Source organism: Physeter macrocephalus, chromosome 10 (assembly GCF_002837175.3).
Source record: "Physeter macrocephalus isolate SW-GA chromosome 10, ASM283717v5, whole genome shotgun sequence".
NCBI classification, from domain to species: domain Eukaryota; kingdom Metazoa; phylum Chordata; class Mammalia; order Artiodactyla; family Physeteridae; genus Physeter; species Physeter macrocephalus.
In genome coordinates this window covers 38,383,836-38,410,251 of record NC_041223.1, presented here as the reverse complement: position 1 = coordinate 38,410,251, position 26,416 = coordinate 38,383,836, and the positions used below count along the sequence as shown (strand labels likewise).

The window sequence follows — 26,416 nt, the reverse complement described above, 5'->3', positions numbered from 1 at the left end:
CATCTGTATTCATGAGGGACATTTGTATGTAATTTTCTTTTTTCTTTTTCTTTTTTTGCACTGTTGTCTGGGGTTTTGTTATCAGGGTAATACTGACTTCATAATATGAATTAGAAAGAGTTCTCACATCTGTTTTCTTGAATAAATTTTGTGGAATCAGTGTTAAATTTAAATTTTAGAAAAATTTTCTCATGTAGTCATCTAGGCCTGGAAATTTTATTTCGGGAGTTTTAAAATTATGAATGAAATTTCTTTAATATTTATAGGGCTATTCAAATTATTTCATATTGGTTAAGTTTATAATATGTGCCTGTCAAGGAATTGGTCCACTCCATTTAATTTGTCGAATGTATTTGTCTAGAGTTGTTTGTAGCAGTATCTTATTATCCTTTTGATGTCTGCAGGTGTCTCAATATTGGACATTCTGTTCATTTCTGATATTGTATTTTGTCTTCTTTTTTCTTTGTCAGTCTTGATATTAATTTTATTATTGCTTCTTTTCAAGAATTAGATTTTTGTTTCATTGATAATATCTGACCAATAAGCACATAAAAATACATTCAACTTTAGGGAAATGCAAATTAAAACTGTCTAAGATTCTTCTTCACAAACTAGAATAACTAAAATAAAAAAGATTGGCAATACCAATTGCCAGAGAGACTTTGGAGCAAGTAGAATTCTCAAGCATTGCTGGTGGGAATATAAAATGGTTCAAACATTATAGAAAACAATTTGGCAATTGTTTTTAAATGACATACTCTATGATCCAGCAATCCCACTCCTCTAAGTATTTATCCAAAAGAAAAAGAAAATTTATGTCTACAAAAAGTCTTGTACATGAATATTGATAACAGCTTTATTCTTAATAGCTGAGAAGCAGGAAAAAAGACAAATATCCATCAACAGATTAATGGGTAAGCACATTGGATGTATTCATAAAGTGTAATGCAATAAAAGAGAATAAGCTGCTGACACAAGCAATAACATTGATTCGTCTCAGAAACGCTCTGTGAAATCAAAGAAGGCAGACATGGTATACCTTATGTTTCCATTTACATGAAGTTCTACAAAAGGGAAAACTAAGCTATGTTAATAAAATCAAAACAGTAGAATCTTATGTTGGGGGTGATTATTTGGGTTCTATAAATGCATATCTTAATTGGGGTGCTGCTTACATGGCTTTATACAATTGTCAAAACTAATACAACTGCACACTTAAAATTTACGCATTTTATCATATATAAATTATACCTCAGGTTTTAAAAAGTGATACTTTTACTGGCATATGTCTCCTTTATGTTTTAAGTTGATTTTGGTTTTTAATATGTGGAATGAGTGCTCTTTTATTTCAAGAAAATTTTACTGAGTTAAGGGTTTAAATATTTTTCTGTTCTTTTCTTTGATTTCATTCTTTGGTGACTCCTGTTTTCTGTGTGTGTGTGTGTGTGTGTGTGTGTGTGTGTGTGTGTGTGTGTGTGCACGTGCATGTGTGTATAATTTCCTTAATCTTTTTACTTTCCTTTTTTTTTTTTCTATTTTATCCTTTATACCTTCCTATACTTCATTTATTTACCTTACAGTGTATTTTTCTTTGACTATGTACCTTTTAATTCCATCATCCTTTCTGAAGATTTTTTTTCTTACTCTTGCTTGAGAACTGTCATTCTTTTTTTTTTTTTTTTTTTTTACAACTTCTTATTGTATAACCATTCAGTTTCTGAGCTTTTCTATTTCTTTTTGTTGTTGTTATTTCAGTCTTCTGTTTTCTTAATTTTTTTTAGCTCATTTTGGGATATTAGAATTTAGTTTTCATCTTTTATGGCTACACTTTTTGGTGGTGGTTTTATTTTATTTTTCCCTAGTTTGAATAAAATAGAATTTCTATGACTTTTATGAAGAGATTGCTGTGGAAAATGCTGAGATGGATCAAAATAGCTTTCACTGCTTCAGCACTCTAGGGGTACCTCTTCTCAATTTATGGGGTTTTTTTGTGTATCCATATCTCCATCTCTGACCTAAGTCTAATTCAGGGAGGTTATCTTTTCCAGAAAACCTTGTGTTTCAAGATGGTGTTCAATCTGTAGATGACATATTTTGCAGTTACAAGATTTGGGGGGATCTCCTATCTCTTGACCCATTCATTCCCTCTAGTATTTATCTCATCTTTATCTCCAGTGTTCTTGCTCTGCTCATTTTTCTTTGACCTCCAGTAGTATTAATTCAGGGTGAGGTTCTATACTTCTAGATATTTCTGAAACCCTGGAGGTAGAGTTGCCAGATAAAATATAGATGCCTGGTATAATTTGGTTTTCCAGTACACAACATTTTTTTTTTAGTATAAATATGTTCCATACAATATTTTATTTGCTGAATCAAGTAATACTACCTGGAGGACATATATGACCACAACTGTTCCCCATCTCCCCTCCCCCCACTTAATGACCTTAGCCACTCAGTTTTTGCACCCACACGTGGCTCCCCAGTTTTGGCTGACCCTTCGAAGAATCTGAAGCCAGGATTCTGTTCAATGTGAGGGCCTTAACTTCTAGAGGTAAGTTTTATTTATGATCTAGAGGTTCTGTGGCTCATGGGACTCATCAGACATTCCTTTTCATTTCCTGTAACTTCTATTACTCAGATCTTTTAATGGTTTGGCCACATCCACCCGTATTTTGGGGTTTATATATGGTGATTCTTTGTCAACAAGTGTTGTTGAAGATACTATGTGTTTTATTTCCCTGCCCTTGTTGATATGTTTGGTTTCTAAAGAAAAGTTTGAAAGAATAAAAAACAAAATTACATAATTTACATCTCAAGTGTCCAGAAGCCAGAAGTCCAGAACCAATAACTTTTAAAATTATATTTTCTTGCTATTTTTCATTGTTTATAGGAACACAATAGATTTTTTTGTATTGATCATCCTTCATTGTTCAACTCTTAATTAGCTCTAATAATTTTTCTGCCAATTCTCTTGTAAATAATCATATCATCTATGAATAATGAAAGTTTAATTTTTTCCTTCCTAACTTTTTATTGATTTCTTACATTCTCCTGTGCTGCCTAAGTTATATAGTATAATGTTGATAGGAGAGGTGAGTAGTCTTGTGTCTATTCATTCAATTTTATCGTGGGAATAATAATACCTACTTGATAGGATTATCTGAGGATTGAAAGAGGCAATGATGTAAACTTATTTTAGCAGTATTTAGTACATATTGAACTGGTAATAAATGATACTATTATTATCTGTAAATGTCAATACAATCATTCCATATTATACTCATAAATGTATAAAGTGCCAGAAAAAAAATGAAAGGGCTTAGGAAATAATAATTAGAATATGTATGTGGATGCCTTCACAAATAACCATATTATTGGGCTACTCTGCACTGACAGAGAGAATATGTTTGGAATTAAAAATAGATATATAGTGATTTATTTAATGAATTATGGTTTTCTATATCATTGTCTTCAAAAATAAAATATTTTCACATTAAAATATTTAAAATAATAACAAATTTGTAAAGTACAGAATATTGTCACTTTCCTTACAATATGGGGTAAGCATATGATTTTATAGGTGTGCATGGGAGGTGAAAGGACAGGAAAGGGAAAAAAATCTAAATGGAAAGGAAGACTCAGCTGAAGAAGCCAGAAGCAAATGGCTGGGTATATTATTTAGGAACAGTCTGTGTGTATTACACGCTGGGGACAGCTTTGTTGAAATTATGGTACAGACATTATTGATATATTATTGGACATTTGGATGGTAAACCCTTTAAAATAGTCACAACCTGTGTGATTTTCTAAAAAATCTGTAATATATTTGTAAACTAATAGAGTGTTTCAGATATTGATCCTGACTTATAAATTTTCACATGGAGTTGAGCCCTGTTCTTGCTTATTTCTTACAGTGTTTTTAGTATTTCATTTACGCTTATGGTATATTCATCAAAGTGATTTATGAAATCTCATTTTTTGCTGAAGAAATTCAGGGGATGTTTTCTTTTCTATAACTTGTAGTAACTTCAACATATAGGTCAGGGTCTCCGGGATACCAACTCAGAGACAGAGATTTATATTCAGCAAGTTTATTGGAGTGTGCTCTTAAGAACAAAGACAGGATTGGGTAGATGAAAAATTGGAACTGCAATGCAGTTGCAATCCTTTTATGTTATGGGGCACTCTAAAGCCATGATGATCTTTCATATATGTCCAAATTTGGAAGAATGATGGGCAGGCCTTTGTATTACCCCATGGACCTGTCATTGGCTCTATGCTGCCTGTAGGAGTGGGACATGACCTTGAGTTTTGCAGCTCCCTTTGACCAGGGGGCAATTCCTTGAGAGGGACTTAGCTGTGAGACATTAATTAGCCATGCTGGAAGAATAAGCACTTAATGCTAAAGGGTAATCTAGATGGTGCACCATGGATTCTCTTCAATCCATACCTTGCACTACACAGATCCACCTGCTTCACGTAGTACTGTCATCCAATTTGGAAACACCCCCTCTACTAGTTGATTTCTTTTCCAAAGTGAACTTACAAGATCAGTGGAACAAACTGCAGCTCCACCTCTGCAGTCGCTCTTGGAGTATGCTGCACTATCCATTTTATCTATATTCTCTGGACCTTCATCTTCCTGTCTAGGCAGCTTACCTACTGGGTTAATCCAGACCCTCAACCATGAGGAATATGTCACTGTTCACTATGCTTGTCAAGCCATGGTTACTTCTCTGATGCATTGCCATTAAAACTGGGTAGGGGATTTGCAAGAGACGCCCCACTGTTTCATATATTGCCCCTATCAAGAGGGTGATTCTTTTGATCACTGCTGGTCTCTTAGATCAAAGAATCAAAAGTGACTGAGTGGCAGCCATAGCTTACGTTTAGTGGAAATTTTGCTTTATCCTCTAGTGGAAGTATTTCCCTCTGGAACCCAGGACATCTAGATCCGCAAAGGCTAATTTGTGGGGACAGGAAGGACAAATTCACCAAATACATCACAGTGAGTGACAGTGAGCAGAGCTACTCCTGCTTTCGCTCCTCCGCTCCCAGATCCATGCATTCTACTTATTGAAGACCCAACACCATATCATAGTCATTCGTGTAGGGCATTTACTGCATCATGTAGGAAGACACCTAGCCTTGTACAGTATCATCTCCAAGTTAGCACCCCATCTGCAAATTCAAAAGTCAGATGAGTCTGTCAGACTGACAATTTCTGGGTGCTATGACACCAATAGATCTCATAGGCATTTGTTAACTTCCATCCTTTCCTAACTATAAAGTGTGTCCTTTGTATCAATGCAGTGCTTTGGGGGACCCTGTGTTGGTGAGTCAAACATCCTTTAAGACCTCAGTTAGTGGTTCTTCCAAAACTTAGAAGCAGGAAAGACAATCTATACTTAGAATTTCAACTTCTGCCCAGATGAATCACTCCCACTTTTAGGATAGAAGGGATTCAATGTAATCATCTATTATAGACTGGCTGTTGGTCTTCTCAAGGAGTTGTGCCATGCTGGGGACTCAGCCTTGCTCTGTTGCTGGCAGGTTAGTTATTCATCTATAGCTAAATAAGTCATCCCAGTTCACCACCAGTACAAAAGTTAATAGTTTTAGTGCTACTGTATGCCAAGAGCTGTCATTATACCATCTATTCCTATCATGAGGTCCTCGTTGCCAGGCAGCAGGAAGTGATCTAGGTCCAAAATTCCCCTTTAATATCTGCTTTCCAGGACCACTCTTATTTTCAATCATTGTTAGTCAAGTTTTTCTGTAGTAGATTCGGAGGTGGAAATTCACATGCACGTCATTTGTAGGGGAGTGTTCCCAGGGACAACACCTGTAATAGAGTGAGGGAAGCAAGACTGGTCAGATGAAGTTTAACTTCAGTACAGTCAACAGAAGCCTCAGCTGATCCCATGTAGAGCTCTGAAACTGTGCTGGTCTTTCATAAATGTCCAGAATTAAGACAAGGGTCTGGGAGTTTTGAACTTTAGTATTAACCAGGCATGAGATGAGGGTTGCTCCTGGAGGGGAGCATAAATCATAAGCAAGACAGCTCACTTTGACCAAGGGTAATTTCTGATAAGGAGCTTGGCTGTGAGCTATCAACAGGCAACACTTCTGACAGCTGGATAATGATTAGTGCTTCAGTCCTAAAGGGGCACCTAGGCAGTGCCCACCCACCAGACAGCATCCACTACAATCTGAGTTCCAAAATGCTTTATTTGAATAATACTTCTTTCAAATACATGTTTGTAATCTTGAAATTTTAGACGGAAATAAGTTTGTACTGAAATAAATTGATAAAAGATTTTCAATTTTTATGTATGATCTATTAGAAAAAATATCATTTCCACATGAATATGAAACTATTAAGGAATCAACAATAAATAGGGCACATGATTTTACAAACAGTTTGGATGAATTTTCACCATTCCTCACATTCACTTACCTTAAAACACCTTGTAACCTTACATTTGCAAGGCATGTGTCTCTGCTAAGATTTATGTTCTGTATATCACTTACATGTGGAGTCTAAAATATGACACAAATGACCCCATCTACGAAACAGAAACAGACTCACAGATATAGAGAACAGACTTATGGTTGCCAAGGGGGAGGGGATTGGGGAAGGGATGGAGCGGGAGGTTAGAGTTAGCAGATATAAGCTATTATATATAGAATGGATAAACAACAAGGTCCTCCTACTGTATAGCGCAGGAAACTATATTCAATACCCTACAATAAACCATAATGGAAAAGAATATTCAAAAATAGAATATATATATATATAACTGAATTACTTTTCTGTACAACAAAAATTAACACATTGTAAATCAACTATAATTCAATTTAAAAAATAAAGAGCAGAAATTTAAAAAAACGATTTCTGTTCTATAGACAATGAGAAGGAAAAACTCTAAGGAGTCTGTGTAGGCATCCAATCTAAGACCATAGCCTATTCGTAACACCTGGGCGAAATAGTCATAAATTTGATGAAGATATGATAACTGTTTTAGAGCCAAATATAAAACTTGATTTCTTGGGCTGATTTGGACTAAATTCAATTTTACCCTTGAGTAGGAGAAAATATTTTTAAGAGGAAGATAGTTTTTAAAGCTTTTATACTTGAATACCATGTTTAAGCTGAGAATTAGTCATTTTAGCCTTTGGGTGACTAAAAAAGCAAACAAAAGATGGGAAGAAACTCATATGTATAATGAAACATAACTATCCATTATTGGGACTTGCAGATCATCATTCTTTGACCTTATTTTCATCTTTCTAGAAAGTTAATATCTATTAAGCCCTCATTCAAAGGTCATTTTAGTACTAAATGCACATTAAGATATACACATCTGGGGACATTATTTTTACATACTCTCCAAGTCTCTATATATCAGCAGAAACACATTTCATCACATAATGTCAGTCTTGCAAAGAATGTATCCACCTGATGGCCGTTAAGAAGAGAGATGGTTTTTTCTTAAGATACATTCCTTAAGAAATGGTGAATACATCCTTTTTAAAAGAGTTCTTGTAGGGCTTCCCTGGTGGCACAGTGATTGAGAGTCCGCCTGCTGATGCAGGGGACACGGGTTCGTGCCCCGGTCCGGGAGGATCCCACATGCCACGGAGCGGCTGGGCCCATGAGCCATGGCCGCTGAGCCTGCGCGTCCGGAGCCTGTGCAAGAGTTCTTGTATAATGATACAAAAAGTGATTGCCAGTGCTAATACTTTTGGTTGATATCACTCTGCAATCATTGTATCCAATAAAAATGATTGACTGTCTTAAGTGGCTGACATAAGGAGTGAAACATTCTGTGTATTGCTATCACCGTTGTTGGGCTAGCCCATGGGCCCTGCGGCTAACACTTGTAATGTGAGAAAGGGTCTACTTCTCCAAAAAATAATAGTAAATCACCTTGCATTCATCTAGGAATGTTAGTTCCAAAATTAGATAGAAATACCAATATTGTGCAAATTATAGAGGTAGATTCATTATGGAGATGGGGCTTGAACCCAGGTCTCCTAACTTCTAGATATACCTTTCTATGAAGTAACTAATTTAATAAATAATGATAACAATTTTATTTCTAGAAAAAAATATAGGCAAATTGATGTAGTATATCAAAATGTCTTAAAATTCAAAAGGAAATACCTATACTAAAAGTAAGTCTGAAAGAGTCTGTTAGATTCAGTCTACTTAATATACACTGTATTTATAGCACTTGGTCCTTGTGGGAAATTAGTTGACAGTTAAAAATATTTTTTAAAAAAATGAAAACCTCAATATTAATGTATTAATTTCCTATTGCTGCATAACAAATTACCACAAACTTAGAGGCTTAAAGTAACACCCATTCATTTATTCTCTCACAGTTCTGTAGGTCAGAAGTCCAGGTAGGCTTGGCTGAATATTGTGCTTTGGATCTAAGGAGAGAGAAATCAAGAGAGTGACTGTCCTGGGCTCAGGTCTGGAGCCTCTGGGGTACAGTCTTCATCTAGCTCATTCAGGGTTTTGGCAGAATTCAATTCCATTTGATTGTAGGAATGAGGTCCTCATTTCCTCGCTCTTTGCTGGGGATTGTTTGCAGCTTCACGTGCTTTATATCTCTCCGACTTCCCCTTCTGCCACCAGCCAGAAAAAGCTATCTGCTTTACAAGACTCATGTGATTAGATTAGGCTCACCTGGATAATCTCCTTTATTTTAGGTCAATGCTGCCTATGGCATAACACAGTCACAGGAGTAATAATTCATCATATTCACAGGTTCTGGGGATTAGGGTCGGATATATTTGAGGGACCATTTTTCTGCCTACCACAATTAAGAAATAAAAAAATAAATGAATTTAAGAAAATCGCTAAATCGATTTTTCAAAAACACTTTGTTGATTTGTATTCCATTTATGAATCAAAGTTTGCACATGAAACCAAAAGCTTAATTAATCAGGTAAACCTATAACTTTACCTTTGTGTTCTTAAAAGCTAGAAATGAAATCAAAAAGACATTTTTATTGGATACTATTACTATTATTTTCAGAGTATCCTTTACACAGCGAAAATATGTGTAACTTAAAACTGAATTATGCTCTGCATTGGAACAAGTTCTTGTAAGAGACTTTCCCTTTTAAACCAGCTAATAAAAAACATAGTTCTAATATATCATGATGATTCATTTTAGCTCTTCTGAGGGTAAGCTTTCTCTATTCAATGCTTCTGTCTTATTCAGTATGCATTTCAATACAGATAATTAATTAAAAATCTAGTGATTTTAAGTTTTCCACACTAACATTTAGATTTGAATATATGGTTATCTCTTTAAGAGGCTTTATTTATGTGGGCTTCTTAGCTTCTTGAGCCCAACATACCAGTATAGCAAGCAGTATTCACCAAATATGGTGTGACTAAGCTTTTACTATTGACAGTATCCAATCAAGAAGGCAGGTATTCAGAAGACATATCACGTGAAGTATTGGTAAATGTCTATCCTGTCACTTTTGTAGGCAGAAAATATATTCGCTCAGTAAAAATGTTGAAAATCGTTTTATCCAAAAGCAAGTTAGGAAATTGTATTGAAGTAATTTTAAATGTTTGGGAGAACGTTATACTCACACCATACTTACAGTCTAATGTCATACAAAGCACCCAAGAGAAATGAAGTTTCCTTAATGTTTTAGCCTAAAATAAGACCAAATATATATATATATATATATGCATACATATATAGATATGTATACATATACATATCTATATATATATATATATAGAGAGAGAGAGAGAGAGAGAGAGAGAGAGAGAGAGAGAGAGAGAGACCTGTATCTGTACTTAGATGTTTTTAAACCAAGCACAGCAAGTAGACATTTTTAAAGGTTATATTAATAGATTTACCATACCCCAATTAGGATAATTTACATATTTTAGAAGGTTGTTTACCTCACTGTAGTCTTGCTTTGAAGTTGAGATGAAGGCTAACGGAATAGAAAAGCGAAGAAGAGATTAAAACCTTTCTGGTTGAAAGAGACAAGAAATTTTCTAATTTCAAAAGGAAAAAAGTGGTAGCTTATGCTTACTCAATCAAAATTCTCAACCACCACACATCTACCACATCTTAGTGAAGCATATTTATATAAATTTTGAAAATGCCATTGTTAACTTTCTACTTTTAACTCTTTAGAGGGCCCTGTTTTCCTTATTTGAATATTCTTAATATTTTCCATAATACTTTTCTTCCTTCTCAAGACATAGATGCTTTACATTTCCAATGAGACCACTAAAACACTACATCTGATTCGTGTGCTTCCTCCATGGATGGTCTGGAATCTTTTATACTTACTTTGGGTGTAATACTAAATTACTTCTCTGTTTAGTTGAATATGTATAGTCTTACTGAAGTAAAGGGTTGAGTATTTCTCTAGAAAACAAGGCACACATAAGAAATGTTAAATAGCAGTTATTCACTTTTGCATATTAAAGGAAACAAAAATTTAGGATGTGCATAGGTTATAGTGGCAGACAACTCTGCCTGCCAACCCCCATTCTCTGCTAACAGAATCCCAATATTGTTCAGATATTTGGATGGTGAACAGAGCTCTCAGTGGGATCTGATCCTCTCTCAGGTCCAGGGGATGAATTACAATTGGTATAAAACAACCATGATAATCCCAGTCCTCTTTGTTAGTGATTGGGTTCAGGAAAGTAGGCATGTGACACAGTTTCACTTAATGAGATGTAAGTCTGCTGAGTGCATTTGGGAATTTTTTTCTTTCCTGAAAGAACAAAGTGTGGCAGAAAGAAGGGATCTTTCCTTCCCAGCACGTTTCTGCTTGCAAGGTGTGTTAACTATGTGAGGATTTGAAAGGAAACCCCAAAGGTATAAATCTAGAGCCATGGCAACATTGAGCTGACAGCACCTCACTTCCAGACTTCATGTATGAGAAAGATTTTTTAAAACCTAGTATTTAAACCACCTGTAGTTCAATATTTATTACTTACAACCAAAAGCATTCCTAACTAAATCTCTTTTTTGTTTTGTTTTGTTTTCATTTTATCCATCTTACCAAAGTGATCCTGAAGCTAGTAATTTCAGTATTGCTTTTGAGATAGTAAATGAAAAGGTGTTTGGCAAATTGAAAAAACAAAGTGCTTCTAAGATGAGAAAACTATTATGCAGTTTTTCATTACTAACATGTACATATGTATTAGCATCTATAAATTTGGAACTACATTCTCCTCATGAATATTGCAATCTAAAAAGTAGCCAAGCACCTAGTTATTCTAAATATGTATTTATGTTTACATGTGACTACTGAGTTGAACATTGCCTCATTGATTTGTCTCTATTTGCTACAACTGCTACACAATTAATTGGATCATCTGTGTGATATTCAGGAGTACCCTCTAGATGACTGTAAAGAATATAAAGACATGTGGGGAACTAGCTACCCTGTTGAGCAGGTTGAGCAGGCAGACTTTATTTTTGATGCATTAGCAAGACTATCTTTTTGAAGAGAAATTGTGTACTATGTATGACTTTTCTGAGCAGAACTTCCCAGCAGTGTCACAGCTAATAGTTTGCAGATGTGCTGGCATGTTGAGCTCTTCAGGAACCTGGGGCGGCCAGAGCCCCTGAGTCAGTCATGTTCAGTTGCAAGCCAACTCCTTTGTTTATATTATTGAGCCTTACAAATAGTACCTTTGTCTATGTGTGCCATGAGTTCTTTCATAAAGCACAATTGAAAGGTTATAAATCAATATATGGATAATGCATCTTTTTAAATTAAGTATTTGTTATACGGAGAGGGGACTCAACATTTTTAGGTATCCTAGGATACATTAATCAACTAGAACCATACATGTATTCAAAGTGGTCATAATAGTCATAAAATATATGAATATAGCTAAAGATAATCCTTTCCACTCAATCTATGGGGTCAGGTATAGCAGTACTCACTCAGGGTTTAATGCTAAAAATTGCTAAACTGCTAAAAAGTGATACTGAAGAATATTTGGATTGACATATAATAAGCAATTAGTAGTTTAAGACCTTTCTAAATTTTCAAGGTAATCGCAATGGCTGATAAATTTAGGACTGCTATTCATTTATTATAATTTTTAATATTTTAATGATATCATATAATTCATTTTCCAACTAAATATTATTAGTCCATTATATTGATAATAAGTATCACCTGCTTTTCCTCTTCCTTGCTTCCGAATAAAGAGTTTCTTGAATTGTATCTTTTCCTAGGTATTTAACACACTTTGACAATTTTTTTTTACAAGTCTGGAAATATTCAGGACTCTAAATGTATTGATTTCTGCATCCTAGAACTTTATGCAATAACTTCTGAAAACAATAAAACAGCCTTATATTGTTAGAATGCTGGAAATACCCTAAGAACAGGAATTCATAAAACAGGAATATTTTTATTTTCCAGCAAAGACTTTCACAGCACTTACATAAGGCATATAAGTAAAACAAGGTATTTATGTTTGCATGCCATTCAGAGGTTAGCAATGGACTGATTCTGAAGCAGTGATATAATTGCCCCCCAAAAATGGATCTTAATGTGAAGATAATTACATTTCTCCACAAGTACTTAGGTATTATACTCTTCAGGGTTACATTTCAAAGACAGATCAATGGAAAACAGAAGAGAAGATTTGGGTGGTTGTATTAGTTTCCTAAGGCTGCTGTAACAAATTTTCACAAACTTGGTGACTTAAAACAACAGAAATTCATTCTCTCACAGTTCTGGAGTTCAGAAATCTGAAATCAGTATCACTGAGCCCAACTCAAGGCTCATACTACCTCCAGAGGCTCTGGGGGAAATCTGATTCTTGCCTCTTTCAGAGTCTGGTAGCTACAGGAGTCCTTGGCTTGTGACCACATTAATATAACCTTTAAATCTGTCTGCTCTGTTCATATTGTGTATTTATGTGTGTAAAATATCTATCTGCCTCCCACTTACAAGAGTACACCCAGAGAATCCAGGATAATCTCCCCATCTCAAAATCTTTATCAATCACATCTGCAAAGACTTTTAAAATTAATTAATTTTTTTATTTAGCTATATAAAGTAACAAGTAATATTCACAAATTTCAGGTCTATGGGAAGTTTGGGACATCAAAGTAATGGAGTAAAAAAACAAACAAAACAGTATTAGATTTACAAAAATTTTTGAATTCACATGGTAATAGTTTTTGTGGTTTTTTTTTAATGCATTCTGATGTCATCTTGACCGTGATCTTCAAATTCCTACATAACCAGAACCAGAGGCAAATTTCATTTTCTTTAGTGTTACTGGGCTAGTCCAAGAAACTTCAACACAAGAAGAACCATTCTTATTACATTTTAAACCATGATTTCAAAAACCAGGAATATCAATAAATATCACTTTTAAATTGTTTGCTAACTGGAAAAAATGAATACTCTTTTTTGATGTCACTTCTAGACACAAGGTGTGATGAATGTGACAATAAACACAAGTTGCCTTTTTAATAGATTGAAGATTTTTTTTCTCTCATGTATCACTTTCAGATCTATTTATTACACATCTACATCTTAAAACCCTGCTATACAAACAAATATACATGAATAAATTACTATCTGATTGGGGTTTTTTTAAGATTTCTTTTTTTGATGTGGACAATTTTTAAAGCCCTTATTGAATTTGTTACAGTATTGCTTCTGTTTTATGTTTTGGTTTTTTGGCCCTGAGACATGTGGGATCTTAGCTCCCCACCCAGGGATCAAACCTGCACCCCCTGCATTGGAAGGGAAAGTCTTAACCACTGGACCGCCAGGGAAGTCCCTACTATATGATTTTTAATCTGTACAGATTTCAGCTTTTAAAAGTGTAGATTGGTATTTTCTCACTAGTTCTTATGTTTTATTAGCCTTTCAAATCTCTTATTTGCATATGTCAATTAGGATGTTCCTATATAACGATTTATTATTATTTAGTACCAAAAGTTCTTTCAATGGAATCCTTCTAGCCTTAGGGCTGTGGGGCCGTAAATATCTTTGTCTGAAGTATGTTGCATGAGTTAAAAGGAAAGAAATTATTTCTATACAGTTGTCTTCACGCTGAATGAGTATAATTTTTTTTTTTTCAATCTAAGGGAATTATTTTCCACTTTTTGCTTCAAGAAAAATAGAATGCCTTTGGGGATTCAGTTTTAATTTGGAGTTGCATAAAATTTAATAGCCGTGTTTATATGTTCATTAAAATAATGCCTGTTGGATATTCCAACATTTATAGTCTGTCTTAGAAATAGTCCATTTAAGCAAAATATTTTCAGGTATGATTTAATATGTCAAACTAAACTAAAAATTTTTAAGCAAAATCAAAATTTATAGTAATTGATCAAAATAGAACAATAGGAAAAGCACAAAATTAAATAGTAGAGAATTAGTTGAGTAACTCACTGCATCTTTGCATTGTAACATATGTTACAGAATATTCAATGAGACATTTTAATCATGTGCAAAAAAATCAGGTAACAGCGTATAGAGCAAGATTCCTATTTAAACATATATGACTGAAACATATTCATAGAAAAAAGTGTATATGGAAACATATACGATAAAATGACACCAGTGATTATATCTAAGTATGGTATTTTCTCAATTTCCTGTCTATGATGTTCAAAATTTTAAAGATTTTCTACAATAAGAAATTTCTGTAATTGAGGGAAAATATAATCTTATTATAAAATGGTTGTCATTAAAATGTGTGCATAAACATAAAATCACTAGGAAACTTGAGCATATAACAGCAGCATTGGTAAAATAGGAAGGTAGAAACCTGCCTTTCTAAATGATCTGCAGTGCGATCTATGATTAGAATTGGATTTTTATCAGATTCTGGCTAATTATCAAACTAATAATTGTAATAGTAGTATATTTTATTTAGCTATTTCTTTTAAGTGAAAGTTTATATAGCATGAAGTAAATGTAACAGGATTTATGAATTAGGAGACAGGATTTACATCATAAAGCAGACTGTCACTGGTCATAAGATGATCAAGAATTAGAAAATAAGCTGCTTTATTTGGGCCACTTTTGTTCTTTTTTATTATAACTATGGATGAGAAAGTGATGAGAATGCCTAAGCAGATTAAATTATGCTGCTGTTGAAAATGAGAAACTAAAGCTAAAATATAATTAACTTTGAGCAAAAGGTGACTATAGTCCAATCATTTTGACTGTGGAAATTTGTTTTATGGGTATACATGCATATCTATTAAAATATTCTCATTGTCAGTATTAAAACACTTGATAATAATTCTAAAATGTTGCTTAAAGGAGTTGTTTTTAAGACAGATTTGCTAATACAATGCTTCTTAGGAATGCTTCTATCATAGTTCATTAGAACCGATTATATTATTACTTTCATACTAGCAGCAAAATATCAGTGATATTGGTAAACTGATATGAGTGTTGCTTTCTAGTAAAAAATAATGATACCTGAAAACGTTCCTATAGATTACACCAATTGCATATCAATGGTAAACATAAATCATTTTAGGGGAGTAAGCAACTCAGTTACATCTTGTAATGTTTCTCTACAGCATCTGTTATAGTCGCTTGCATCCAGCTGGTGCTTAATAAATATGAACTGATTCACTGCCCCAACTCTTTTTCTAATTAAGCACTTAAGATATGTGGCTGGTACTTGAATTGTACTAGGCTCTTTCATCTTCTAAATATCGGCCCCCAACCTTTTTGACACCAGGGACTGGTTTCATGGAAGACAATTTTTCCATGGACCAGGGGTCGGGGTGGTGGGAGAGATGCTTCAGGTGGTAATGTGAGCAATGGGGAGCGGCAGATGAAGTTTCACTCACTTGCCCACCGCTCACCTCCTGCTGGGCGGCCCCAGTCCATGGCCCAGGGGTTGGGGACCCCTGTTCTAATAATTATGATATTATTGAATAATAGTTCTCTAAACTGTGGTAGTTTTAAAGAGAAAGTCACTAATGTAATTTAAACCATTTATATATATTTGCATATGTGTTTATTAAAGGTGCCACACCACTGAAGGTGAAAATTCTCTTTTGTAAATCTTTAACGAAGTAGAGTGCATTGTAGGCTAACTGGTTTGTAATTAAATATGCAATAAACTGAAAATAATGCAAATAAATGCAAAGATATAGAAGGAACATTTATTATGTTCCTTCTGGACATATCCTTTTGGATTACTCTAGGAGAAATGGGATAAAAAAGAACAAAATCATTACTAAAAATACCATGAAAGAGCAACTCATAAGGTATGATATAGAAAATGCTTTATAATTATATAGTATGGTCAACCATAAATAATAAATTGTTGTTTTAATGAAACCAAATGAAAAAAGGTTTGCTTTATAAAATGTCATCCATCTATCAATATTGGCATTCATGTATCAGAAAAGAAACTTATTCTAGGGAAGAACATGTTTCATTAAGGAATAAAGTATAGATTGCAAGTTCAACTAGGTGGAAAAATATTTTGCAAAAGTTAATGTAAAAAGTATATTTTTTTAGTATTCTAAGGCGATTAAAATGTGGGGATTACTGCCGTATTACTGAAACAAGGAGAGGGGATGATATAACATAATCATCGTAATAAAAGACTTACATTTGAGGAAACTAAAGAGTAGTGAGACTTGCATGTAGCCACAGAGCTCCTAAGTGATGCAAACTTTAGGTCCCAAGTTCTTAATCTCTATATGCGATTTATTTGCATGTGACCCATTATCTTACCTGTCTTTCCCTAAAATTATTAATTTTGGTGACTAAAGCATAATTTTTTCAGCTTCATTTTTTTTAACCAAACTAAGTATAATTTACATTTATACATACACATAAATGCATAACTTAGTATGAGTGATATCTAAATTTATCTGGATGAAAATTCCAAATTCTTATTATATATTCAACATATAATGAAATAGTGATTATGCCATGTGTACCACATAGACGCAGATAATATTTTCAGCATTTTATGATCTGAAAATATAATTTCAGTTGCAAAATAGAAAAGCTATAGCTTTTCTATTGACATTCTTTAATGCCGCATCAGGAAACCTAACTACCAATGACAAACTTTCAGGAATATATAATATATGTTATACAGTGTGTTTCATCCACTCTTACCAAATATTTTACTTATCCTCCTACTTTGTTTTTTAGTAAATAGTGCTTACTTAGCGCTCCATTATAAATAAGGTAAGGAAAGTGTGTCACCAGGAACGAAGAACATGATCAAACACTTCAGTCGATCATGCTGTCATTCTTTCTTGCACTCATATAAACCAAGTCACAGGAACTTACAAGCATCTTTTTCTCACCTACTTACTCTTAAAGTGGGACCCAGCACTTCATTATATTTCTAAAACTAATATCCAAATCTGCAAAACAACCCAATAAGTCTAGATTTTAATATTAAAAAAAATTTGTGAACAAGTTTCTACTTTATAATACGGGCGAAGTTTAGACATTCTCATTAGATCTCTGCTCTAAAACTTAAGTTCCATGCCCCAGCCTGCTTAGCTTCCTGACCCTATTTCCAGTACACAGCCTTCACTTCTCAAACCCATTCTTTTGTGTTGGATCATTTAGTTTTGCTCTTATTTTGTTCTCACCGAGCAGTGCACATATTCAACAGTTAGATGAATGCATCCCCTGGAAAACAGATGAGTCAGTGTTTATTGTTATATAAACTTATCATTTAGGGCTCTCAGTCCTCACACTACATGAATGATCATAGAATTCTCATAAAAACCAGATCTGGGATGGGTGGAGGGAGTTCAGCTTCTGAAAATAGTTAAGGTTTTTTTCTGTATTGTTCCTCATTCATTGATTGACTTACAAAATATTTACTGAGTACCTGTTTTGTACAGAGTACTAAGTTAGCAACTTAGAGATATAAGCATTAATTGAAAGAGTCTTTTCTCTCAAGGAGATTATCATTGTGCACTGGGGAAAATATGCAAATAATTAGATATAAGACATTTGGAATGAAATTCGAGCAAACAAGATCTTATTGGAGCACAAGGCAGGGATACACCATTTCTAATTGGATATCATTCAAGAGATGATATTTATATTGACTTCTGAAGAAAAGTAAAAAATTGATAGATGGTAAGAGGAGTACTTAGGAAAAGTAAAATTATTAAAATGAAAATTATTAAAAGATAAAATTATTAAAATGGCACAGAGGTGAGAAATAGCTTTCCATGTACATGGAGCAACAAGTAATCCAATGTGTCCATAATCCATAATGACCTGAAAGATGAACTGAAACGTGTGTCTGAAAAGATAACATGGTACAAGATCATGGAGGTCCTTGAACTATAAAATAAAGATTTTGGAACTCACCATATAAAGAATGGGAGCCATTGGTATTCATTTAGCAGAGAAATGACATGGTAGCCTCTTGTTCCATTTTTTTTAAGTTCACACCTGCTGCTTTCTTTGTTTACTTCAACCTTCCACCATGGCCTTTCCAATCCCCCACACTGCTGTTTGGCAAAATCCATAAATTAGTTTGGTTCACCTCTTATGGAAGGTGTTTCACCTCTTCTGTTAGACGTTGCAAGACTATCTTTTCTCATCATAGTTTATACACGTTTCCCATCTTCTTTCCTTGAGCTCAGACTATATACCCTTTTATGATTTTTGTATAAGAATCATCTCTTTTCTAATCTACCTCTTTCACTTGACTTGAATTCAGGGAGAATTTATCATTGGTCTTTGTCTCCTCAGTGTCTTTCTAGCATTTTTCCTTCTAAGGATTTAATAAATTTTGGTTAACAGAATGCTCAGAACTCTGTCTGGGTAAGAAAATTTTGTCATTGATGAAGAAAGCACACTGAGTAGACAACAGAATAAAATTAGAGATAATAACTAGATGGTCACTAAAGTGGGAGATCATGAGAGGATAAAATAAGAAGGTGAGGGCTTCCCTGGTGGCGCAGTGGTTGCGCGTCCGCCTGCCGATGCAGGGGAGCCAGGTTCGCGCCCCGGTCTGGGAAGATCCCACATGCCGCGGAGCGGCTGGGCCCGTGAACCATGGCCGCTGAGCCTGCGCGTCCGGAGCCTGTGCTCCGCAACGGGAGAGGCCACAACAGAGGGAGGCCCGCATACCACAAAAAAAAAAAAATAAGAAGGTGAAAGGATAAATGGAAAGAAGATGCCAAAGAGAGAAAGCTGATTAGATGGGACAGCGGTATGAAAACTAATTTGAAGATGACCCTAGATAACTTAGGGAAAGGCTACATGTTGTCAAACATTGGGTTGATCTTACTAAAGGAAGATAAGAGTTCTCTTTTAAATGGGTTGTAGTTAATATATCTACTGGGGCATCATTTTTTCAGATGTCTAGAAACCACAACCATTCCCTCTTAAAACAGAAATGTGGACTACTATTTCTTTTGTCTAAAAACCGAAAAAATTATCCCTAAGCAAGTTTGAGCTGTAATACTATAAGAGTCCATTACAGTGAGGAAAAAAATCAAACTAGAGATAAATGTACATCTCATCCTGTTCCTTAGAAAGAAACAATATCTAGTATTTTCCACTAATCTTAAGTTTTGGTGTTCAGAAGTTCAAGTTCTGTTTAAATCTTACTCAGTTGATTCAAAATTAATTATGTTATTTCTCTCTTGCTTTTCTACAGTATGCTGTCTGGCTAGTCCTCTGGGTTACGTGGAATGTGTTTGTTATCTGCTTCTATTTGGAGGCTGGGGACCTCTCAAAGGTAATTTGCCATCTGATTTGCCTGAGTCATCAGTTGTGTGTTAACAAGCCTCTTCCTAAGTAAGGCAGAGTCTCACCCTGCTCTTGTCACTTAGATGCACCTCGAATGAAGGTAAATTGAAAGATGTCCTCATCTATCTCTCTGAACTTCTGCCATCAAAGAAACATTTCAGTGTGTCACAAAAATGTCATTTTATTATTTTAAGCAAAACTAAATGAAATATTATTACGGTGACCATACTGTGTACTTTTAAAACATTGACTTGTAAGAGATTTCTGAAGCAGAGTAGGAAGTTTTTCAGAGATAAAATCTTGAAGATTTTTGAAATCACTTAGTTGGCTTATTACTCTGCTAAAGACTTTCCTGATTGGACCCAAACAGCAATGTAATAATTCAAATAATTAATGGGTTTTAGTTGAATAAAACTGTTACCAGAGGGATATAATTTATTACATAAATGAATAAAATAGACATTTTATTCTAAAATAACCTAGGAAGGACTTAAAATACTTACATTTTCATTTAGGTTTCTTTATTTTGTGCTGTCCTTGTATGAGTGTCTGTATGTATGTGTGTTTGCATGTGTCTTGCTATTATATTTCTAACATAAATGTCTTACTATTGAAATAATGCAGTTTGTAGATCTCAAACCAACATCCGTCTTCTTTTGGAATGCAATTAACAGCAAATAAGTCAAATTAGATAATCCATTCAAAGTAGTAGTAAATCTTGCTTGAGACACTTGAGAGAGTTGTAAACTTGTACTTCTTCATATTAACTTTAAAAGATAGAGACTGTAAAATGTTCTTTTACCTCTCTATCCCTTAGATCAGAAAGACCCTGCAAAGATGTTGACATTTTTAAAACCCAGAGATGATAACCTGCTTTCAAAGGCTTAAAGAGCTAAAAAGTCGCCAGGAACTACCTTTGCAGGGCTATATATCTTGGTGGGCGGGGGATGGGGTGATGGTAATACACATTTATAATCTAGCATACAGGAGTTTCCCAAAGCACTCTGAGCATTTTCAAGTATGTTTATTTATTATTTAACTATGATATTGAGTATAAATAATCTTGACTTTTTTTTTAAATTTCAAATGATGAAAGATAAAATAAGAGGGTGACGTTATCATATGAAATAGACCCAAGGCTTCTGGAACCTGTAGTTTTATGAGCAGATTTTGGACAAGTCCTCATTGTGGCCCTTGGCAGTGTCTGCCCTGGTGGATGGCATTTCTGTATTCTTGCTGGTCATCATACTCCACACTCTCAGCAGCAGGCAGTCCTTTCCTGAACATGCCGTGACCAATGAAAAGGAATTGTTCAGGTGGCTCTAGGAAAGACACTTCATTTTCTGCTTCAAGCTCACATTCCCAGGACTTGAATTCCTTACCCAATTTATATATCTCTGCTGTATAATCCACTTTGTTCAAAGAGATTCCTCACTAAAATGACTTTTAATGATATTTTCAATTTTAAATAATCACCTTAATAATTGGAAGACAGGTATTCAGGCATATTGGCTGAGTAAGATGATCTAGCAGTAAGATGATCTAGCAGATCAGAGTTTGTTTAATATTAAAAAAAAGAGGGAGAAATCTGAGCCAAGCTGGCTGCACAAATGTGTAATTTTTCTCACTGCTCCATGTGATGACTGCAGACACAAAATAAAGCTTGTGATCCCATGAGCTTGAACATGGGCATTGAAACCATAATGAGGACACATCCTAAAACATTAGATTTCAAGAGAGTTGCAACCCAAATGACTAAGAATTCTTCTAATGCACACAGGCAGGTAATGACTATCCCATGGCAGTGAAGCAGTTAATAATATTTCCTTTTCTTTTCATTTTATAAACCAAGGCTAGACTCTGCAGAGCACATGAAAATTTAATAATTTCCTTTTAACAAATAATCTAAAGGAAAACCATAAAGGGCAAAGTTATATTGTTATCTGTACTGGGATTTTCCTCCCTTTCCTGCTCAAAGGGTTTGAGAAAGGTATATTTATGCCATTTAATTCTTTAGCTTCTGCAACTGCCTCACATTCTTCAAGTAACAGAGTACCAGAAATAAGCAATGGTGATTGAAAAATGTACAGATATATGAAAGCTCAAAAATGGGACTCCTGAAACCGCTGATAATACTTAGGTTACAGAATATAAACAACTTTTTTCCCTCACCTCACCCAAAAAATAAAATAATCTGACCATATGAATGGGTCAGTTTGTTTGAGGCTGAGGGACAAATGTGGGAAACAGAATCAGGGAGGAAATTCTGTGATCTTTATATATGTGAGAGAAGTGTGTTTGTTTCCATAAAACATTTTGTAAAGAACTGATTTCTTCATAAGGAATATTGGCAAGAAATGATAAAAAGCGGTAAAATATTAAGGCAAACTTGAGTTACCCGTTAGAGTTTAGAATTTTTTGTTGTCCTTTTCCAGTGTATTTTCTGCTTTTTCTGCTAAACTATCTGCCATGTACTTATGAGAGAAATAGATATTAGCATCATTAACGAAGCCAGTGTGTACCTTCAGGAATGAAACGGCTTAATTACAATAATATGGTACACAGGGCTGACCTGGTTGATATTCAGTCTTCTTTGTACCCATAATTGTATAGATAATATATTTTTCATTAAAAATTCTGTGTAAATCCAACAGTATTATTACAATATTTATTAACATATTTTAATGATTATCCCCATGAGATTTAAGGAAAAATAAAACTAATCAACCAGAGAAATTTCTTTTAAAAAATTTTATTTCAATGACATTAATAAAATATTGGGAATGTCTATAAATTAGCACATAATATGGTAGGAACAAATATACACTACATAATAACTATTTCCACACTATTTATATTAATGCTTTAGATATTAGTGTTATAACTAAATATCCTGAAACATCCTACAGATTCTTACTTTCTGAAGTGATATTTTAATAGATGTTCTGTTAATGAAACAGAGATAACATTAAATGAAACAGAGATAACATTAATTTGTAACCCAAAGTGTTCGCTAACTTTGTAGGCAACTGCCTTTGAGCATTAAATGTGACCTGGACTATTGGATTAATAGTTTTGAGAATTCCTGATGTAAATAGTCTTACTGTATTGTTGGATTATTCTGGTCAATTGTGATTTTCTTGCTCACATATCAAATAGAAATGCAAACTAATCCCAGTTATTAACTGAATTGAGTTATTTTGAAAAGAGAAGAGATCTGTTTGTTCTGTAGTTAACTTCAAAGCACACTGTTAGAAGGAAAACACATATAATATGGTAATTCACCTATTAGATTCATCACCTGGGAAAATGAAATTTATGAAATAGTTTTTGAATAGTTACACACAGGAAAAAAATTAGCGCTCTTCTGCTATCTGCAAAAAACTGTATTCTGTTGGATGTGCTAAAATTGTAAACTACTCTTAGCTGAAATTATATCCTAACACTTTTCTTTATATGACTATTTTGAGATCTCAGTTTCTACTTTCGTAATTTATGGGCACCATTAGTGAATGATGCACCACCTATCTTTAGAAATAAAATAAATAACTTACAGATCATAAAAGAGTAACCAAGGGATTATTTTACACTTAAAACAACCCAATTTGTTTGTATACTAGGGATGCAGGTATATAACCCTTGGGCTTCATTATATTATCAGAAATTTATATTGTTAAACATACCCTAGAGCAATTAATTATACCTAATGAATGCTTTTAATAGGAAAGTCTAGAATGCTGTCACATTTTAATAATTTTGATAGTTGCTTCTGAGATTTAGATATACATTTTCATTTAAAAATGTGGTATGTAAAAAAGCTATGTAAGAATGTGGCTTATTTATGAAGAGGAAATAGGCAGTCTACCTGAAAAAGAATTCAGAGTAATGATAGGAAAGAAGATGCAAAATCTTGGAAATAGAATGGAGCAAATACAAGAAACATTTAACAAGGACTTAGAAGAACTAAAGAGCAAACAATGATGAACAACACAATAAATGAAATTTAAAATTCTATAGAAAGAATCAATAGCAGAATAACTGAGGCAGAAGAACTGATAAGTGACCTGGAAGATAAAATAGTGCAAATAAATACTGCAGAGCAGAATAAAGAAAAAAGAATGAAAAGAATTGAGGACAGTCTCAGAGACTTCTAGGACAGTATTAAATGCACCAACATTCAAATTATAGGGGTTCCAGAAGAAGAAGAGAAAAAGAAAGCAACTGAGAAAATATTTGAAGAGATTATAGTCAAAAACTTCCCTAATATGGGAAAGGAAACAGTCAGTCAGGTCCAGGAAGCACAGAGACCCATACAGGATAAATCCAAGAAGAAAAACACCAAGACACATATTAACCAAACTATCAAAAATTAAATACAGAGAAAAAGTATTAAAAGCAGCAAGGGAAAAGCAACAAACAACATACAAGGGAATCCCCATAAGGTTAACAGCTGGTCTTTCAGCAGAAACTCTGCAAGCCAAAAAGGAGCGGCAGGACATATTTAGTATATGTGCTGCCGAAGCGAGCACAGGCAGGACATATTTAAAGTGATGAAAGGGAAAAACCTACAACTAAGATTACCCAGCAAGGATCTCATTCAGATTTGATGGAGAAATTAAAACCTTTACAGAACCTTAAATGTAAATGGATTAAATGCTCCCACCAAAAGACATAGACTGGCTGAATGGCTACAAAAACAAAACCCGTATATATGCTGTCTACAAGAGACCCACTTTAGACCTAGGGACACATACAGACAGAAATTGAGGGGATGGAGAAAGATATTCCATGCAAATGGAAATCAAAAGAAGGCTAGAGTAGCAATTCTCATATCAGACAAAAGAGACTTTAAAATAAAGACTATTACAAGAGACAAAGAAGGACACTACATAATGATCAAGGGATCAATCCAGGAAGAAGTATATCAATTGTAAATATTTATGCACCCAATGTAGGAGCACCTCAATACATAAGGCAAATGCTAACAGCCATAAAAGGGGAAACCAACAGTAACACAATCGTAGTAGGGGACTTTAACACCCCACTTTCACCAATGGACAGATCATCCAAAATGAAAATAAGTAAGGAAACACAAGCTTTTTTTTGTTTTTGTTTTTGGGGTTTTTTTGTGGTATGCGGGCCTCTCACTGTTGTGGCCTCTCCCATTGTGGAACACAGGCTTCAGACGTGCAGGCTCAGTGGCCATGGCTCATGGGCCCAGCCGCTCCGCGGCATGTGGGATCTTCCCGGACTGGGGCATGAACCCGCGTCCCCTGCATCGGCAGGCGGACTCTCAACCACTGAGCCACCAGGGAAGCCCAAAACACAAGCTTTAAATGATACATTAAACAAGATGGACTTAATTGATATTTATAGGACATTCCATCCAAAAATGACAGAATACACTTTCTTTTCAAGTTCTCATGGAACATTCTCCAGGATACATCATATCTTGGGTCACAAATCAAGCCTTGGTAAATTTAAGAAAATTGAAATCATATCAAGTATCTTTTCCGACCATGATGCTGTGAGACTAGATATCAATTACAAGAAAAAAAATCTGTAAAAAATACAAATACATGGAGGCTAAACAGTACACTACTAAATAACAAAGAGGTCACTGAGGAAATCAAAGAGGAAATCAAAAAATACCTAGAAACAAATGACAAGGAAAACATGACAATGCAAAACCTAAGGGATGCAGCAAAAGCAGTTCTAAGAGGGAAGTTTATAGCAATACAATCCTACCTCAGGAAACAAGAAACATCTCAAATAAACTACCTAACCTTACACTTAAAGCAATTAGAGAAAGAAAAACAAAAAACCCCCAAATTTAGCAGAAAGAAAGAAATCAGAAATATCAGATAAGAAATAAATGAAAAAGAAATAAAGGGAAAAATAGCAAAGATAAATGAAACTAAAAGCTGGTTCTTTGGGAAGATAAACACAATTGATAAACCATTAGCCAGACTCATCAAGAAAAAAAGGGAGAAGACTCAAATCAATAGAATTAGAAATGAAAAAGAGGTAACAACTGACACCACAGAAATACAAAGGATCATGAGCGATTACTACAAGCAACTATATACCAATAAATTGGACAACCTGGAAGAAATGGACAACTTCTTAGAAAAGCACAACCTTCCAAGACTGAACCAGGAAGAAACAGAGAATATAAGCAGACCAATCACAAGCACTGAAATTGAGACTGATTAAAAATCTTCCAAAAAACAAAAGCCGAGGACCAGATGGCTTCACAGACGAATTCTATCAAACATTTAGAGAAGAGCTAACGCCTATCCTTCTCAAATTATTCCAAAATATAGCAGAGGGAGGAACATTTTTCACAGAGCTAGAACAAAAAATTTCACAATTTGTGTGGAAATACAAAAGACCCCTAATAGCCAAAGCACTCTTGAGAAAGAAAAATGGATAGGCAGAACACTCTATGAAATAAATCACAGCAAGATCCTTTTTGACCCACCTCCTAGAGAAATGGAAATAAGAACAAAAATAAACAAATGGGACCTAGTGAAACTTCAAAGCTTTTACACAGCAAAGGAAACCATAAATAAGACGAAAAGATAACCCTCAGAATGGGAGAAAATAATTGCAAACAAAGCAACTGACAAAGGATTAATCT

General features: G+C 34.4%; 1 protein-coding gene across 1 annotated transcript in view; it reads left to right on the top strand.

Annotated features, from left to right (window-relative positions):
- Positions 1-26,416, top strand: part of NKAIN2 (sodium/potassium transporting ATPase interacting 2) — a 550,374-nt gene that overhangs the window by 73,162 nt on the left and 450,796 nt on the right. Inside the window, exon 3 of the mRNA XM_028494717.1 lies at positions 19,682-19,762. Within this exon, the coding sequence (XP_028350518.1) occupies positions 19,682-19,762 (81 nt within the window). The remainder of the gene's footprint in view (positions 1-19,681; positions 19,763-26,416) is intronic.